The sequence below is a fragment of the Vitis vinifera genome, chromosome 10 (assembly GCF_030704535.1).
Source record: "Vitis vinifera cultivar Pinot Noir 40024 chromosome 10, ASM3070453v1".
NCBI lineage: Eukaryota > Viridiplantae > Streptophyta > Magnoliopsida > Vitales > Vitaceae > Vitis > Vitis vinifera.
The window spans coordinates 7014433-7034273 of record NC_081814.1 but is presented as its reverse complement, the minus strand read 5'-3'; the positions used below and the strand labels follow the sequence as shown (position 1 = coordinate 7034273).

The window sequence follows — 19841 nt, the reverse complement described above, 5'->3', positions numbered from 1 at the left end:
AGCTCATAAAGTTTCTAAACCCATTAAAACCTTTTGAATATTTGAGGCTTAAGCCTTAATAGGCTCGAGGCTATAACCTCAAGGGTATAAACCTTAATCACGTGAGACTTAAGCCTCAATTACCCTCTATTGAGGCTATAGCCTCAAGGCTAATTTACATAGTTTCAATAGCCTTTCAAAATGTTGGTTGAAAGGCAATTATGTCAAAATAAAAAATTTTGAATTCCCACCCATGTCAATTGAAAAAATTCATACGATATATCTGCAGTTTAATATATATATATAAACATATATTTCACTATTACACAAAATTGAACTTGAAACCTCCCTTATTCACGCCAATCACTTCCCACTTGAGCTAGGCCTCAAATGGCGTAAGATATGGCTAATCGAGTAAAAAGGCGTGTTTCTTTGGTGAAGGGTAAAAAATAGAAGTCATTTTTAGTGTCCTTTGTTGTTCTGTGTTCTCTAGATTGCCTAGTAGAAGGTCCACATGATTTCTTCAAGAAAGAAAGGCAAGACAAAAAATAATAGTAAACCTCTCAGTGAAGTCCTTGTAATATTCTGAGAAGTCCTCCCCGAGCCTATCTGATGGTTGACCAGTCACTATCTTGTAACCACATAAACTATTTGTGGCATTTGGGGCCTGTGCAACAAGATCCAACAATATTTAATAGTACTGATCCAGGCAAAAGGATGTGACGAAGGTAAAATCAGAGTGGATCAATAACCTTATAAGCTAAATGGTGAAATGTGTACAACAAACACTCAACATAAGTGAAATTCGTCTCCTCTCCCGTCTTTCTTCGAGGCATGTACTTCTGATGAAAGAAAGGAAAACATTTAATGAGAAAAGTGTGTATAGAAATAGGCATAACAGATGTATTCTTGTTGTCTATCAAAACATAACCACTCCTGTTACTTGTCCCGTATACTAAGCACTCAAAAAAAGGAATGTTACATTGAGTACTTAATACCATTACAATGTGTACCTTCAAGAGCTGAACAACAGATGGAAGAATCTGGCGTGAATCCTGTGGTGCTGAATAAGGTGAACTCTCTGCAAGGTTTTTCAGCAAATCTAGCTTTCGCTCTTCTGGAAGCTGACAGAGAAAAGTATTGTTAGAATAAATTTTTCTAACCACTAAAGCGGTATCTTTAATCATTTTAACCATAATTACTACTTCACTTAAAATTCTCTTCCCAAGAGGTAAAAAATTGAAGCCTGTTTTGAGGCCAGAAGGAAACTTCTCCAAAATTTAATGGGCAGCCAGTTTCTATTTATCAGGTAACTTTTCAGATATTAACACGGAATAACGCTCAGGAAATTTAAAATCTTCATATGAAAAATTGATAGGGACAGAGACGATACATTTCAAGTTTATTATAGGCGTAAATATAGTGGATAAGAGAGATGGGCAAACTGCCAAATTTGCATTCCCACCTCATGAAATCTTTGTAGTTAATCAAGGAATTTGTTCTTTCTTTCCCTACTTTCTTGTGTTTCTCATTTAATTTATGTTTATTTCTCACCTAATTTCTTTTTCTCTCTTCTCATCTAATTCCCTTCTTGCCCATATACATATATATTTCCTTTTGCCCTACATCACTTTGGCATCAGAGCAAAATTGATCCATAATCCAAAAAATAAAAATGATAGAGTGATGAAAGGTTTTCCCATCACAAAAGTTCCAGACCACAACTGCAGAGGTTTCATAAGGTATTTCTGTTCTCAACCTATTAATGAACTTTGCCACGGTCACCCAAAGTTCTTTCATCACTTCACATCTCAACTCAAGCTCTTCAAACAAGTTAAGTAGTCTATCATAAAAGAGGATAATTGCCTCAGATTAATTACTGTTGTACCAACTGCATAAGAATAGAAATTACATGTAAGATATAAGAAATTAGGGAGAGAAAAGAAAAGGTGGTGGAGGGGTTGTTTTTTTTTTTTTTTTTTTGATAATTAAACACATATATATTAGCAAAGGCAAACGCCGCAAAGCATACAGGGAGTATACAAGGCGACAAAGGCCTCACAACAAAGGACCAAAAAACAACAAAAACCCACCAGCCCTCAACCGGAGGCTATCCACTCCAGGAAACCTATAAGGGAGCGAGACTCCGCACCATTATACAATTTTGCCCTCCCCCACATATTACAGACAAAAGAATACTTAATTTTCTATATAGCTAACTCCCCCCCCCCCTAAATGCTAATTTATTCATTTCCTTCCACACCGTCCAAAAAATAAATAACGGTATGGATCTCCAAATTCTCTTCCTCTTTTTGCCCACAAAAGAACCCTTCCAGCTGATAATCACCTCCTTTACAGTTTCTGGAAAGACCCACTGGGCTCCAAACAGACTAAGAACCATCCCCCACAACACACTAGCCACTGTACAATGAATAAGAAGATGATTTACATTTTCCTCATCACTACCACATAGATAACACCGGTTAGGAATCTGTCATCCTCTCTTTTGAAGCCTATCAATAGTAAGAACCCTCCTCCAAGTAGCTTCCCACGCAAAAAACGCTAACTTGGAAGGAACGTTCTCCACCCAAATGCCCTTTTTGGGAAACAGAGGGGTACTATGGCTGGTCAACAGCCCATACGCATCCTTGACGTCAAACTTCCCATTTTTTCCCCCCTTCCATAAGGCCAAGTCCTCCTCCAAGGTAATTCTTTGACTCCTTAGGATTTGCAGCAATTCTTCAACCAAGGTCAGCTCCCAATCATTGAAGCTTCTCATAAACCTTAGGTTCCAGCCTCCTTGGCCAGCATTCTGGTCCCATAAATCCCCCACAGTGGCACTTTTTTGGGCAGCCACATTGAAGAGTTGAGGGAATCTCCGGGCCAGCTCCACATCCCCACACCAAGTGTCCTTCCAAAACCTGATTTTGGTGCCTTTTCCAACCTTAAGAATCATATTGTTCCAACACCAATCTGCTTCTTTCATAATCTCCTTCCATAGCCCAACACCAAACGCCCCATTTGCTTTTTAAGTTCTCCACCCAAATTCCTCTTGCCCATATTTTGCCACAAGAACACGTTTCCACATCTCCTCCTTGGCACGAGCAAATCTCCATACCCATTTTCCAAGAAGGGCTTTGTTCAAATGGACTAGTTTCCTCAAGCCAAGCCCCCCCTTCTCTTTGCTCACACACACCCTCTCCCAACTGACTAGGTGTGCTTTTCTTTCCGTACTTCCCCCTCCCCACAAGAAATCTCTTTGCAATTTTTCTAGTCTTCTCGCCACTACCTTAGGCATACGGAATAGGGACAGTTGATATAATGGCATGCTAGCCAGTGTACTCTTTATGAGGGTGATTCTACCACCCTTAGAGAGGTATTGCCGCTTCCAAAGGGCTAATTTCCACCTCATCCGTTCTTCCACCCCATCCCACACGTAACCAGCTTTATTAGGCACACCCAGGGGCAGCCCCAGGTAGGTTGATGGCAGCTAACCTACCTTGCATCCCAACTCCACAGCCATCTCAAGGATCTCATCCACCTCCCCCACTGGAATAATTTCGCTTTTAGCCAAATTAATCCTCAGCCCTGAAGCGGCTTCAAACCAGCATAAGGTCCAGCTCAAAAAAGTCATATCTTCTTTCTTAGCCTCATAGAAAACTATGGCATCGTCCGCAAAGAGAAGGTGAGAGATACTAACAGCCTGCCCCCTACCCCTCTGGATTCTACATCCAGTGATGCAGCCCCCTTCCACAGCCCTCCGAATAAGAGCACTCAGCACCTCCATTCCCATGATAAACAAATATGGGGATAGAGGGTTGCCTTGCCGAAGCCCCTTAGAGCTAGGGAAGAACCCAGCTGGCTCCCCATTTACTAATACTGAGAACTTGGCAGTCGATATGCAGCTCCATATCCACTCTCTCCACTTAGTCCCAAAGCCCATTTTCTCCATTACCCTCATCAAGAACTGCCAATTGACGCTGTCGTACGCCTTTTCAATATCTAGTTTACAGATCAGGCCCTTCTTTCCTTCTTTTTTCCATGAGTCAATCACCTCATTTGCGATTAAAGACGCATCCAAAATCTGCCTACCCATGACAAAAGCGTTCTGGTCTGAAGAGATCACTCTACCAATCACGTTTTTAATCCTATTGGCCAGCACCTTAGCCAAGAGTTTGTATAATCCGCCCAATAGACTAATTGGCCTGAAGTCCCCCAGCTCCTCCGCTCCTCCTTTTTTGGGGATCAGAACCAAAAACGTGGCATTTAGACTCTTGAGAAAAGTATTATGCTCATGGAATTCCTTGAACATCTCCAAAACCTCCTCCTTCACAAACTCCCAGCAAAATTGCCAAAAGGCTCCCGTAAAGCCATCCGGACCTGGAGCCTTGTCCCCATTCATGTCCATTAGGGCCGAGTGGACCTCCTCTTCCATGAATGGCAGCTCCAAGATGTCCGCCTCTTGTTGGCTAATCTGATTCAGATTTAATCCCCCTATATCTGCCTTCCACTCCGAGTCTTCCGTTAATAACCGATGAAAGGCGTCTACTAATCCGGTCCAAACTGCATGCTCCTCTGACAGCCAGGCCCCACTGATTTTTACTCTTTCCATGGTATGCCTTCTTCGGTGCGCGTTTGCCATTCGATGAAAATACCCCGTATTTTTATCCCCTTCTCTTAGCCACAGCTCCCTTGATAACTGTCGCCAGTGAATCTCTTCCAGCTTGACCCACTTAGCATATCCTTCTTTCGCTTCTTTCTTTCTGGAAAATTCCTCCTCTGACAACCTCCTCTCACTTTCCACTTGGTCCCAATAGTCCACTTGTTGTAAGGCAGCCAATTTATTACTCTCCAAGTTCCCAAACACCTCCCTGTTCCAAATTTTTAAGTTTTGTTTAATCCCCTTCAGCTTTGTTGCCAACTTATAGCTAGCCCTACCACTGACCGATATCCCCTGCCACCAACTCCTCAAGAGATCTTTAAATCCTTCCACTTTCAACCACATGTTCTCGAACCTGAAAGGTGAGGGGCCTCTTCTTTTGCCACCCCCCTTGATTGTGATTGGAAAATGATCTGATATAGGCCGAGATAATCTCTTCTGAGTCACATTGCTAAACTGATCAAGCCATCTGGGAGAAACCAAAAATCTATCTAGCCTGGCCCAGGCTTGATTATGAAGCCCCCCACTCCACGTGAAAGAGCCCCCTTGAAGGGGAAGGTCAATAATCTCAAGGTCATCCATAACCTGAGCAAACCTCCTCATAGCTAGGGTCACCCTCCCTTGCCTGCTTCTTTCCCCTTGAGCGAGAATAACATTAAAATCACCCCCTACACACCATGGGTCACCCCAAAGACCTCTGACTGCTCCAAGTTCATCCCAAAGACACTCCCTATCCTTTTTGGTGAAGGGGCCATAAACACCCGTGAACACCCAGACTGCCCCATTTTCCACAGTTCTGAATTTACAAGAAATTGAGAATTGGCCCTCCTCCCACTCCAGCAATTCCAAGGACTTTTTGTCCCAGCAAATCAACACACCTCCAACTGCTCCAACAGCTTCAAGAGTTCTCCAGTCTAAGAATCTCCCCACCCCTAAGCTTTTCACCACCCCATCAGTCATTAACTGAATTTTTGTCTCCTGGATACACACCAAGTCCACCTTCTGTTTTCTAACCACAGACTTAATAATCCTTCTTTTATTAACGTCATTTGCACCCCTCACATTCCAACTCATCAGCTTGAGATTCATTAACCCAACAGTAATTGGCCCCCTCTACTTTTCAAATGACTGTTCTTCTTGTCCTTCCCCTTGTATTTGACTGAACATTCCAACCTTTCAAGCTCCCTCTCAAATTTTGTTTTCTCCAGTAACCCTTTGCTATGTATCCTTTCCCGTCTTTTCCTAATGTTGGACAAAAAGTCCAGAATCTCCCTCTCCAGACCTTCTATTGAAAATCCCAACAACTTGCTAAACTTAGCCAAGCTGCTTTCCTCCCAATTAGTCTCCTTCTCGCTCCTTAGAACCTGGGGCCCAGACATGGCTGGAGTCCATTTCGGGTTTTGAACCTCTAAAGCGTCACAATTAATCGCAATCAGGTCCCAGCAGCCCTCTCTTCTTGTTGTATCCCCCCCTGTAGCTGCAAGTTCTAACATGTTTTCTTTCTGGCGGCTCACCCTTAAATCCCCAGAGTGGTTGCAAAACTCCCTCTCCGGAGTCCGACCAAAAAGAGAAGAAGAAAAGAGAGAGGATTCCCCAACCCTTAGATTTGAAGAGGACCCATACCTGAAGGCTTCATCCACGATCTCTCTCTCTGCCATGGAACACTAGAGAACCGGCATCTGCTTTCCACTAATCTCCTTCTCACGACACTTGATGAATTCCATTTCCATCTTTAGGCCCAAATCCTCTTCAGAGCCTATGCCCATGTATTTAGACTGCAATTGACCCATATAGCCCCCAACCGAAATAGCAGGCCCATGGGACAGGAGCTCCAACCCTTTGGAGGCCCGTCCCTCAGCCGGCCCACACTCTAACCCATCTGCAGCCAATACAACCCCTTTTGAAAGAAGCGGGCCTTGCGTAGCTGGCCCGTAGTCCCGCTTCAGGCCCACGAGGCCAAGCCCCGATCCGGACGAACTTGACCCATCGCCCGCGGGTCCAGAACTCTGTCGGGCCACCCGCCCGATATGGGTCCAGTTTTCAAACACATCCCCCCCCCCCCCCCTCCCCTCCCTCCTGCTCTCCCGTCAATTCCTCTGATCGATGCTGTTCCTTGGTTCCAGCGCCCGGCTTTTCTCCCACACGCCATCCCGCGCGTGGATCACCATCACCCCTGACCTCCCCTCTCTGCCGCCCAAATTCATCATGGCCATCCCCCTGTTTTTTCCTTATTAGCGGTGGAATCTCCCACCACAAAGATACGACGTATATCTCCCCCTCCACCCCAATCTCCAATGAACTCGGCAAGGCCCCTCCGTTCATCTTTACCTGAATCCTTACCCATTCCAAGTCCTCTTTCCTTTCCGTTAGAGGATCGATGCCTAAGAACCCGCCGCACTCTTCCCCCACTCTCCTCAGGATCGACGGCACCCACAGCGAGATTGGAAGACCCAGGATCCTCACCCAAGCATCTTTCCTATCTTCATCCTCTGCAGAGCATCCAAATCTCGGACTCCACATCTCCAAGCCCAGTTGGGTCCCTCCCACTGATCTCACCCCTGCGGCAAGAACCCTCTCAGCTTCTTCCACCGTCTCAAATTCCAGCAGAGCACAGCCCTTTCCCAGTCTAGCCAGGCCTAATTTACCTTTCAATCCCCACGCTCTTGCCGCTGACCACCCTAATCTCGCTAGGTCCTCTTCTCGTGCTGATTTAGGGTTCCATTTACCTATCAAACATTGCTTCAATCTGCTCACATTGTTCCGTATATCCTCCTCCGTTGTCTCTACTCTGGCCCTTGAGGTATCCCTAAGCTCTGAGCCCCTGGCCACTTCCACATACAACCTACCTGACTCTCTTACCCCTTGATCAACTACCTTTTCCTCGCGCCGAAATCCTACCCACAGAAGGGACTCCACCATAGAAACCCATCCTCCCTTTTCCCCTTTCCCTTTTGGTATACAGATACCAAATCTCCTTTTCTCCAGGTCCGTCACCCCTAGGCGGATGAAGCTTCCGACCCTGTTAGCCTCTCTCACCAGGGAATAGATCCTCCCTTTTTCTTTCCAACCCTTCTCCCATCTTCCATCTTTCCCATCCTTCGTGCACTGGATCAGCCCTTCTATGAGTAGCCCCACATTCGCCGGCCCCAGCCAGACCCAAGACACTACCCCTCCCTTGCTTTCCGAGATAATGGCATGGCTCTTGCCATTTCTCTCCTCAACTACTACTTCGAACACCTTCGATTCCACCACGAAGCTACTTCTCTTCCTCTTCCCTCGATTTTCCACCCGGCTTTCCCCTTCTCCACCTTCGCTCGCAAGATCGCCCTCGCTCTCTCTCATTTTTATATAATCAAGATGTGATTAGTTGATTGGTGGTGGAGGGGTTGTTACAAATGCTCTCATTAATTCTGAACAATAAATAGCCGTCTTCCATCTCGCACAGTTTTTTCCATTCTTCCCATATATTCCCTTCTTACCCATATTTTTTACCTTCTATCCTACAATTTTTTTTCTTTTCTTCTGTCCTACATCATAAATGTTCCCTGAACCAATTAAAAAATGAGTTTTCACATCTTTTGTATCAGAGACAAAAATCACATAAATTCATAGAGCTTCCTACCAGTTTTGATATCTTTCATCATTAGATTTCTTAGCCATCAAAAAAAGGTTTCTGAATGCCACATTGCCTTATTATGCTTTCACTCTACATAGATTCCACACCCCTCATGATCCAACAGGTAATAAGCGAGCATCCCAAACAGGATTTTTTTTTTTTTTTTTTTTTGATGGGTAAAGAAAAAACGTGTATTAAAAACGTGGTCCAAGTTGTTTATAGGTCTAGGCCCTTCCTCTATTGTAGATTTTGTGGATTGGATATGATCTTGAGGGGTGTCATTTTTTGTTAGTCCCCCTTTGTTTTTATTGGTGGTGCTTTAGGCGCCCTTTGTACACTCCCTGTGTAATTTAGGGCGCTTTTGGCATTTCTCCTTTTTTTTTTTTTTCCTCAAAACAGGAACAAGTGTCCATGCACCACAGGGGCTTTTAAAGAGCTGGGACTTCGAGGAATCTGTTCTTGTTTGTAGTTTATACTTCTAGTGTTCCTTTTACTCCAGTTTAATGACAGCGCAGACCACTTGTAAGCTGAATTCTTTCATTTTCTTTATGGAATACATTGTACTATCCTTTCCCATGAAAAATATGTATATCATAGAAAAAGAATTGAATACACCATTTGCAGCAGCATGAACATGACTTGTGTATGCATTTCTAAGTACCTTTGAACACTTGGAAGTAGTTAGAAAAACATATATTGTATCTATAGCTATTAGCATAACGTAAATAGAAATGGTTCATGCATCCATTTCAGTTTCTATCAAATATAAGATGCAAACACTTCAGACAATAGCTATTCCAGAGACACTACAAAGTTCAATATCCCTTACATGATAGTTGCATTCAAAAGTTTGGCAACCCAAAAAAAATGTGCAAAGAGAATCATCAAATTTCAAAACTAATACAAAAAGTAGAAAATAGGTATCACATGCAAGATTAGAAAATCCAAGTCAACATGTTTATATTATCAGAGAACACAAGGTCAAAGTATTACCTTATCAAAAACAGGTATTATGTGTTTGTTTAAATAGTTGAGAAACTTGCTGTTTGATGCACCCCTCTGTGTGGAAACCAGGGCTTTAGTTGAACAGAAAAATATAGAATGAACCAAATAAGGATAAATAAAAAAACCAATAGAATCTATACCACAAAAAAAGGAAGAGCCATGTACAGGCATGATATCAGTCTATCAATATGATCCCCATCTGAAACCTGCATTTCAAAATCCTATGTAATCAGGAAAGAAGTAATAGAGCAAGACATAGCATCATAATGTCAAGCTATAAATGAGATCACAAAGGAACTTGAGAATCTTGAGGAGCAAAGACAATATTAACGATCAATGACACTGGCACATAATAATGCTATGTAGTCATGATGATATAATGGCTCTTATCTGGTAAACATTGTTACATGGCATATTGCAATTTCCAGTAAAGAAAATATCAAGTATCTCCAAAAAAGCACAAAGACAATTTTTCTCATGGCACTAAAAAATCTCAGGATCTTTCCTTTGCCCAAACCAAACTCATTTTTCCACACCATTGGAAACTCTGGAGATTCAAGCTCTTCATTTTCATTTTCATTTTCATTTTAGAGAGGTGCAAGCACTCCATTTCAATTCAACTTGCAAATTTTCTCAAGTTTGAGTCAGTTAAAACTTGATTAGGACTGCAAAACCAATCATATTTTTAACCTTACCCTTTTCTCGATTTTCCAATTTTCATAGATTTCCACATTGAAACTTTTTTTTTTTTTTTTTGGAAATAGTAATTCAATCTTCAAACTAAAGAGCAAGCATAATTTTCACAAGATATCAAAATGCCATGGACATAAATCTTAAGAATTGTAGTAGAACAGTTACCATACTAATTACTCATCTTAGCTTGAAGGCATAATTTTCTGGGTAACAGCAAACAGCATGTGTATTTGCAGTATCCATAGCCATGAATTGGAATTCATTTCAGCCAAATCATAAACGAAGTGTAAGACACAATAGATTATCAGCTGAAGTTGCATGCCCTCAAAAAAATTCTTTTTTTTTTTTTTAAACTTCACAATCAAGTTTTCAAGGTGTCATGTCTACCCCTACCCCATTAAATCTTCATTCATTTCCTTCAAATGGCCCAGACTAATGCAGAGAAGGAACCCCTCCAGAGGATGTAACCTTTTGAGCCCAAATAGTTGGGTGAACTACAGAGAAGGAGCAAACCATAGCATCATAATTTGGGTGAACTATCTAAGCCTTTTGAGCCCACCCCTTCCCAGGTACCTGAAAAGATCTAGGCACCACAAAGGACATACCATACCTCCTCACTGACTGGCTCAAATATCTGAAGTGAACAAACAACCAATTGACTAGTATTCAGTCAACTAAGCAAGACTCCTATAAAACAAAATGCTTTAAGACAGGGACCTATAATTATACACTATAATTACCTGGAAATTATAAATTATAATCCAAAGAACCAGGCTAACTTTGATGGGAACAGGTAATTGTTATTATACATTCAGGATATTAAGAATGCTTTCAATGTGAAAAAGAAGGTGCAATGCATAGCTGTTAAGGGGCACCAGATTATCATTTGGGCTACAAGAACTAGTATTATTGCTTCTCAGTTAACAAGGATAATTTTGTGATCACGTGGAGCAACAATATACTTGTAATTTTCAGAATGTTGGGCAGAAAAGAAACAACATGTTTGAAAAAAAAGCACAGCCAAAATGAGGATGTTATAACATAAGTGGCAAAACAAGAGAAGACAAAGAAATAAATGCATATGTGCGAGGCTAGAGAAGACACCAATTGAGGACAAGATTAGGGAGAATAGTTTTAAGAGTAAAGATGGAATTGGACATGTGCAATGTAAATCAATGGCTGTAACAATAAGGAGTGATTCGGCTTAAGTTGGCAATGCTCAAAAGATGTGAGGATGACCAAAAAGAACTTGGGTTAAGGCAATAAGAAAAGACATGATGGCCTTTGATTTAATGGAAGAAATGACACTAGATAAAGTTGAAAGAACAACAATGATTCACGTAAGTTCACCCAAATTACCCAAATAGTTGAAACATAAGGCTTTGTTGTTGTTGTTGTTGTTTTACCAACTCAACAAAACCTTAATCCCAACTACTTGGGTTTGGCTACATGAATTTTTCCCAACACCAATTTTACCTAGAGTCATATCTTTCATTAAATCCTTGACAATCGTGTCTTTTTTCACTACCTCAACCCCCTGACCTTTTAGTCTTCTTGTACTTTGGGCACTTTCAAATTGAATCAAATCACTCCCTCCATTTAGTATTCATTGGTATTCTTTTTTTTTTTTTTTCGCTTTTTGAATAGGCAAATAAGTATTGATTTCCATTATATCATCTTAGACAAATTACCCTTGGCCATTCCTCAGTTAGCGTGAACTAAAAAACACATCATGTTAAATTCATCACTCATACAATGACTAATAATACTCCATTACTATTCTTGTTACTACTACTACTACCACCACCACCACCACTACTATCACTACCACCACCACCACCACTACCACTACTATCATTACCACCACCCCCATTACTACTATTTTTGTTATTATTATTAATAGTTGTTAATATATATATATATATCTTTTTTTTATATGTAAAACAAGAGGATATTAAAAAATATATATATAGAATATTGTAAAAAGAATGTGCCAAAAAAGCGCCCCAAAACATAAAAAACATACACAATGGTCGCCTAAAGGCACGACCAAAAGAATAAAGAGGCTACAAAAACTACACCCACCCTCAATAAAAACCTAACCAATCAACAAAGCTAAAGGATCATCATCCATAAACATCTAGTCCATTATCAAAGATTACAAAGAAAATTGTATTTAAGCCTTCGGTTAGATTGCTCCTCATTTTCAAACAATCTTCTATTCCTAAGAAGATCAAACCTTTCTTCGTTTTTTACCCATAAGAAGGTCATACCATCCTAAGAAGGCCTCTCTAATTTTTTTTTTTTTCGATAGGTAAAGAAAAGATCTATTGAAAAGAGACGTAAGAAGGCCTCTCTAATTGAGAGGATAGCACTCATGACACGCCAAAACAGGAAAACAATAACTACCATAAAATCCTTGACTTGACACAATGAATAAGGATGTGACTAATGGATTCTTCCTCCTGACAAAGAAAATATCAATATGCCAAAGACCACCCTCTCATCCAAAAATGAACTAAAGTCAATACCTTTCCCACATGGCCTCCCAAGCAAGCAAACAAACCCACCTTCAACAACACCCATAAATCCCATATAACACCCACAAGGAAAGATATTGAACTCCCTAACTCCAAGATAGTATAAGGGGCTTTAATGGAAAATTTACCACTCTTTGACTCTATTCAAATCACTCATCTTCTTCTTCCCTATACACCATCTTCCCTTGTTGTCTCAAAAGGAGCCGTTCCAAATTTTTTACCTCCTAATCATTGAAAGACAGAGAGAAATGAGGAATTTAACAAGCCCCTTCATCTTATTGATTCCATAAATTTACCATCCAAGTCTCCTTTAAATTAGCAATGGATAAAGAAGGGAAAGTAATAATCAAAGGTTCATCTCCATACCACTTATTCTTCCAAAACCTTACCCTCCACCCATTAACCACTAAGAAAGAAACTTTGTTGCTCAAAACATCTCAATCCTTCCTTATGGTTTTCCATAACCCAAGCTCGTACCCATCGCTCACTACACGAGAGTGTCACTCCCCTTCTTCATCCCCATACTTTCCACCTATAATTTGCTACCATAGGCCCTCCTTTTCATCAAAATAATGCCAACTCCATTTGCAAAGAAGAATCTTGTTAAGCACTATGGGACACCTAACACCTAAGCCCCAATTGGAGCTTCCTATTTTTAGTGATGAAATGGTATGGGTTTCAGCCAAACGTGGACTAATTGGATTAAATCCTGCATTTCTATAGTTCATATTAGTGTGATTGAATAGGAGAATTGTTTTTTAAAGTTCAAGAGGCTTAAGATAAGGAGATCCTCTATCTCCCCAATTCATCATGTTGGCGATGAAAGCCTTGAGTCACACCATGAACTAGGCAGTTGATGGAGGTTTAAATAACATAGAGGGAAAGGAAGGGCACTCTCTCTCTCTCCCCTCAGGTTTAAGTTGTAGAGTGGGTCAGCTTCCTACAAAATATTTAGATTTACCTTTGGAAGCTTTTTTCAGTTGTGTCACAATCTAGGATGTAGTAAAGGAGAATATATATATATACATGAGATTGGGCTATGGAAGAAGTTGTCTCTAAAATGGCAAGCTCACTTTGTTAAAAAAGCACCCTTTCTAGTCTCATGATTTATTTCATGTTTTCCTTGGTGATTCCAAAGAAAAAGCAATTCAAGTTGGAGAAAATGCAAAGATAGTTTCTTTGCGGAAGTGAGCCTTCCAATGATAAGATCCACATAGTCAAGTGGGGCACGTTATGCTTAGAGAAAGGCAAAGGAGAGTTTGAAATAACAGCACCCCTCAACAAGACACTATCCAATCCACAAAATCTACAATAAAAGAAGGGCCAAGAGGCATATACAATTTGGACCACGCCTAAAAATTACAAAGAAAAGCGAGTTTAATCCCTTGGTCAGGATGTTCTTCATTGTCGAACGCCCTACTATTCCTTTCTTTCCAAATTGTCCAAAAGAGGCACATAGAAGTAGTTCAACGCACTTTTTTCCTTTTTCTAATCGCAAAAGACCCATGCCAACTTAATAGCATCTCTCTCACTGATAAGGAAGCACCTAAGACACTTCAAAAAGGGAGAACAGATGGTGCCAAACAACCCTTGTCTAATCACAATGGATGAGAATGTGGTTCATCAATTCTTCCTCTTTACAACAAAGAAAACATTTGTTTGCCACAGACCACCCCCTCCTCTAAATGCTGTCCAAAGTTAGAACTTTGTTCCAAGTGGCCTCCCATGCAAAGAAACTCACCATAGGCGACACCAAAGAATTCCAAATGGCACTTGCTAGGAAAGCAAAATGTCTTCCCGACTCCAAATCCTTGTAAAGGGCTTTAACAAAAAACTTTCCATTCTTGATCCCTGTCCATAACAACTTATCCTCTTCATCCCTACGCACCTTGCAACTCAAGAGGAACAACTCTATAGAATCCACCTCCCAATCATTAAGCTTCCTAGATAAGCAGAGTGTCCCAACATCCCCCATCAAATGAATAAATCCAGATATCCTCCACTCAAGCCTCCTTAGGAGTGGGCTAGGGCAAATAAAAAAGGGAAACAGACCCTTAGTAGTTCATCTCCGCACCACTTGTCCGTCCAAAATCTCACCCTCCTCCCATTACCCACTAAATAAGCAACTCTGCTACTCAAAATGTTTCAATTCTTCCTGATAGCTTTCCATAAACCTACCCCATACCCATCTCTTATCTCGTGGGATCGTCACCCACCATCTTCTTCCCCATAATTTCTAATGATTACTTTTTGCCAAAAAGGCCCCCTTTCCTCCGCATATCACCGACACCATTCGCCAAGCAAGGCTTTATTGAGGGTCAACAGATTCCTCACCCTTAACCCTTCCTTTCTTTTGTTAACACAAATGATACCCAACCTTATCAACTGGAGTTTTTGCTCCAAGATCCCTCCTCCCCAAAGAAAGTCCCTCTGGATTTGCTCCAACCTCAACTTGAAATGGACAAGCATGCTAAAAAGGTGCTACAAATTAGTGTAAGTCTCCCACCTTTGGAAATGTACTTCCTTTTCCACAATGCTAGTGAATGAGGCCTAGCTTGGGAAATGGTTTCTTGAAAGATTCTTGTGAAAAAATTGCCTTTGGAGGAGAGTGATTGTAGGGAAGTATGGTAAGATGGTGGGAGGGGGTGCACCAAGATTGGTAGAGAGGCTTACGATCCCAGCTAGCGAGAATATGGAGGTTGAAAGGGAATTTAGGGCTGGCTAAAATGGAGAGGGGAAAGGTGTTAATGGAGTTTGAGATCCCGGCAGAGGCGGAGCAAGCCTCTAAGATGGGAAGCATTTTGCTTGGGGGGGTAGAGCTCCGTTTAGAGAAGTGGACTCCGGAGACGGGATGTTTGAAGGAAGGGGAAAGGAGCAATGAAGCGTGGGTGCGGGTTGTAGGGCTACCTGTCTCCCTGTGGGAACGGGATATTCTGAGGAAGATTGGGGAGGCGTGTGGGGGTCTTCTTGCGATTGATCATCAAACGGAAAAAATGGAGGAACTACAGTGGGCACGCCTCTTGGTGAAGCGAAACGGTGGGTCTCCTCCCAGCTTAGTGGAGGTTTGGATTGATGGGTTTTGTTACGCGGTAACCCTATGGTGGGAAATCAGGCCAGTCATCAAATTCCCGGCGACTGAAAAGAGAGGGAAGGCCGTCGTGACAGGTGCGAAGGAAGGGGGTGACGCGAGTGCACGCGCGGGGGTGCGAGTGCACGCGCGGGGGTGCGCGTGTTGGGGGCGATGGAGGACTCAAGGCTCGAGGACTGCCTGCTGACTGTGGATGGGACGCAGCGTCAGTCCAGTGGGTCGGGTCAGACCTTGGATCCAACTCAGAGCGACGACGGGCCTCCAGTCGGACCCCATGCATCGGGTGGGCTGGGATTGTTGGGCCAAGCAACGTCTTCTAGAGGGTCCAAGGCTTATACTTCCACTGGGCCAAGTCCGCTTGGGTTGGTGGTTTATGGGAATGGAAATGAGAAGCCCAAGGAAAAGGCCGGGCCTTTGGGTTTACTTAAAGGGGATGGGCCTGCATTTCGTAGTCCATCTCCTCCTGGTTCTTCTAAGGCCCAGACGGAGAAGGGCTCCTCTTCTGTGGAGCGCATTCGAAGCCCGTTGAGGGGCCCAGACGTGGACATCTCTAAATGCTGGGGGAAGGATGATCAGTGGGGGCTAAGACGTGGAGATGAGACACAGTGGGGGGGGATCTCCAGGACCGATAGCGCTTTGCTGGAGGAAGACGCAAGGTATGTTCCGTCCTCCTCTGGAATGGTGGCTCTGGACCCTTCTCCTCCTTTCTTTTCTGCTTTTGGTCGGACTCCAAGGAAGGAGTCTTTCGACCGTTCTGGGCTTTTTGTGGAGTCAACCAAGGGGGACTGTCTATGCAAGGAAATTGGGCTTTCAGAGCAGTTGGTGGGGAAATGTTGGGACCTGGTAGAGATCAGCAACGATAGCATGGAGGATGATAGAAAGGCTCTGTGCCTAGCCCGGCCTATTTCTCAAGAAGAGGGTGCATGGGTGGAAGAAAGATGGGAAGAAAGTGATTTGGCTAGGTTTAGTCAATTCCTGGGATTTTCGACAGAGGGCTTAGAGAAAGACATTCTGGAGTTCATGGTTAAAATTAGGAAGAGAAGAGAAAGAATTCACAGCAAAGCTATGTTGGAGAAATCGAAATTTGAAAGGGAATTGAGAAGACTTGAATGCTCAGTCAACTATGAGGGGGAAAAGAAGAGAAAGGGTACTGTGCAAGGAAGAGGGTGCCAAATTATGGAAGTCCAATGAAAATAAGGCTTTTGAGCTGGAATGTACGCGGGGTCAATGATAGCTCCAAGAGGAAAGTGATTAAAGCTCTGATAAGAAAGCAGAAAGTTGACTTGTTTTGTATCCAGGAAACGAAAATTCAATCCATGAATGAGGGTATGGTTAGGAGTTTGGGGTCAGGGAGGTTCCTAGATTGGGGTGCCTTGGATGCTCAGGGAGCCGCAGGAGGGATTCTAATTTGCTGGGACAAAAGAACCCTAGAAATCCTTGAGATGGAAATGGGTCAATTCACAATTTCTTGCAAACTTAGGAATGTTGAGGATGGGAAGACCTGGATTTTTACGGGTGTGTATGGGCCGTTTTCCAAAGAAGACAGGGACACCTTCTGGGGGGAGCTTGGGGCGATTAGGGGAATCTGGGACGACCCTTGGTGTGTTGGGGGTGATTTTAACGTCACTCTAAACCTTGGGGAAAGGAGTAATCAGGGGAGGCTGACTGGCGCCATGAGAAGATTTGCCCAGGTGACAGATGAGTTAGAGCTTGTGGATATTCCTTTGCATGGGGGGGTGGCTTCCTGGAGTGGGGGAAGGAATAACCAAGCTTGGGCTAGACTGGACCGGTTTTTAGTGACCCAAGATTGGTTGGACTGTTTCAGTGGGGTCCTTCAGTGCAGGCTGCCCAGACCCGTTTCTGACCATTTCCCCATTTTACTGAAAGGTGGGGGGGTAAGAAAGGGTCCCTCCCCTTTTAGGTTTGAAAACATGTGGCTCAAAGTTGAGGGGTTCAAGGATCTCCTTCGGGGATGGTGGCAGGAGGCGGGGGGGAGGGGGAGGGCTAGTTTCAGAGTGGCTTCAAAATTGAAGTTTCTGAAGGATAAAATTAAATCTTGGAACAGGGAAGTGTTTGGTAGGTTGGAAGTCAACAAAGATCTAGCCTTGCAACAAGTAGAATTTTGGGATAGGGTGGAGAGTGACAGGAGTCTAACTGAAAGGGAGTCAGAGCTGAAAACAGAGGCTAAGGAGGCCTTCAAAAATTGGGTTCTTCTGGAAGAAACGCATTGGAGACAATCTTCTAGGGAGTTGTGGCTGAGGGAAGGTGATAAGAATACGGGTTTCTTTCACCGGATGGCTAATGCTCATAGAAGAAATAACTCCATGGATAAGATTAAAATAAATGGGAGGTGGCTGGAGGAGGAGAGGGAGGTGAGAGAGGGGGTTGTGAATGCCTTTCAACAGTTGTTGTCAGAGGACCAATCATGGAAATCTGATATAGAGGGGCTGCAGCTTAAAAGTTTAAACCATGCTGAAGCTGAAGGTTTGGAGCAGCCATTTACTGAGGCAGAGATTCACTTGGCTCTGATGGGGATGAATGGTGATAAGGCCCCAGGCCCGGATGGGTTCACAGTGGCCTTTTGGCAGTTCTGTTGGGAGTTCGTGAAAGAGGAAATTGTGGACGTGTTCAATGAGTTTTATGAAGACAAGTCGTTTGCCAAGAGTCTTAACTCTACTTTTCTTGTCCTTATTCCTAAGAAAGGGGGGGCTGAGGACTTGGGGGATTTCAGACCAATCAGCCTGCTTGGGGGTGTGTATAAGCTCTTGGCCAAAGTGCTGTCCAATAGAATTAAGGAGGTGTTAGACAAGGTGGTTTCGCCGGACCAAAATGCCTTTGTGAAGGGAAGACAGATTTTAGATGCTTCACTCATAGCCAATGAGGTAATTGACTATTGGCTTAAACGCAAGGAGAAAGGGGTGATATGTAAACTGGATATTGAAAAAACCTATGATAGTATTAATTGGAATTTCCTCATGAAGGTCATGCGGAAAATGGGCTTTGGGGACCGGTGGTTGAAATGGATTTGGTGGTGTATTTCAACGGCAAGCTTTTCTATTCTGGTCAATGGGGTGCCGGCTGGTTATTTCTCCAACTCTAGGGGGTTACGCCAAGGTGATCCACTCTCCCCCTACCTTTTTGTGCTGGGCATGGAAGTTCTAAGCGCTATGTTGAGAAGGGCTGTTGATGGGGGCTTCACTTCAGGTTGTAGCATCCAAGGGAGGGGGGGGATGGAGATAAATGTGTCCCATTTACTCTTTGCTGATGATACGATTATATTTTGTGAAGCGAGGCAAGATCACATTACTTACCTAAGCTGGATTTTGGTGTGGTTTGAGGCAGCATCTGGTCTTAGAATAAATCTTGCTAAAAGTGAAGTAATCCCGGTTGGAGAGGTGGAAGACATTGAGATGTTGGCGGTGGAGTTAGGGTGCAAAGTGGGGACCCTCCCTTCGGTTTATTTGGGGCTGCCGTTGGGAGCCAAGCACAAGGTCATGGCTATGTGGGATGGGGTTGAAGCAAGAATGAGAAGAAGGCTTGCACTGTGGAAAAGACAATATTTGTCAAAGGGTGGGAGGATTACCCTCATCAAAAGCACTTTGGCAAGCATGCCGATTTACCAATTGTCTCTTTTTCGCATGCCTAAGCTAGTTGTTAAAAGGCTTGAAAAGCTTCAAAGGGACTTTCTTTGGGGAGGGGGAAGTATGGAAAGAAAGATTCATCTTATCAATTGGGCGGTGGTGTGTACCCAAAAGGAGAGTGGGGGCCTAGGTATTCGGAAAATTGATCTTTTGAATAAGGCTCTGTTGGGGAAATGGATTTGGCGGTTCGCCATTGAGGAAGATTTTTTCTGGAGAAAGGTGGTTGGGGTGAAGTATGGCTGGTTGGGTTTTGGTTGGAGAACAAAGGAGGCCCGCGGAACGTTTGGGGTGGGGGTTTGGAGGGATATCTTGAAGGAGTCGTCTTGGTGTTGGGATAATATTGAATTCAGAGTGGGAAAGGGGACTAAGGTGAGACTCTGGACTGATCATTGGTGTGGTAATGAGGTGCTGGCCCAAACTTTTCCCTAGTTGTTTGAATTGGCAGTCCAAAGGAACGCCTCAGTAAATGAGATGTGGGATTCTAGCCTCGGCCAAGGAGGTTGGAATATTAGACTCTCTAGAAACCTTAATGATTGGGAGCTGGATGCTTTAGGAGAGCTGCTGCATTTGTTGAGGGATTTGAGGACCTCTCTTGAAGAGGACACAGTGATTTGGAAAGG

At 43.1% G+C, this 19841-nt stretch overlaps 1 protein-coding gene across 2 annotated transcripts in view; it reads right to left on the bottom strand.

Annotated features, from left to right (window-relative positions):
• The window catches only part of LOC100248777 (apoptosis inhibitor 5-like protein API5), a 47633-nt gene that overhangs the window by 6167 nt on the left and 21625 nt on the right, over window positions 1–19841 (bottom strand). For both annotated transcript variants that reach the window (XM_002272666.5, XM_010657181.3), the window contains exons 8-12: window positions 9400–9465; window positions 9248–9313; window positions 993–1103; window positions 732–821; window positions 540–646 (exon numbers count right to left, since the gene is read on the bottom strand). In XM_002272666.5, the coding sequence (XP_002272702.2) occupies window positions 540–646; window positions 732–821; window positions 993–1103; window positions 9248–9313; window positions 9400–9465 (440 nt within the window). The remainder of the gene's footprint in view (window positions 1–539; window positions 647–731; window positions 822–992; window positions 1104–9247; window positions 9314–9399; window positions 9466–19841) is intronic.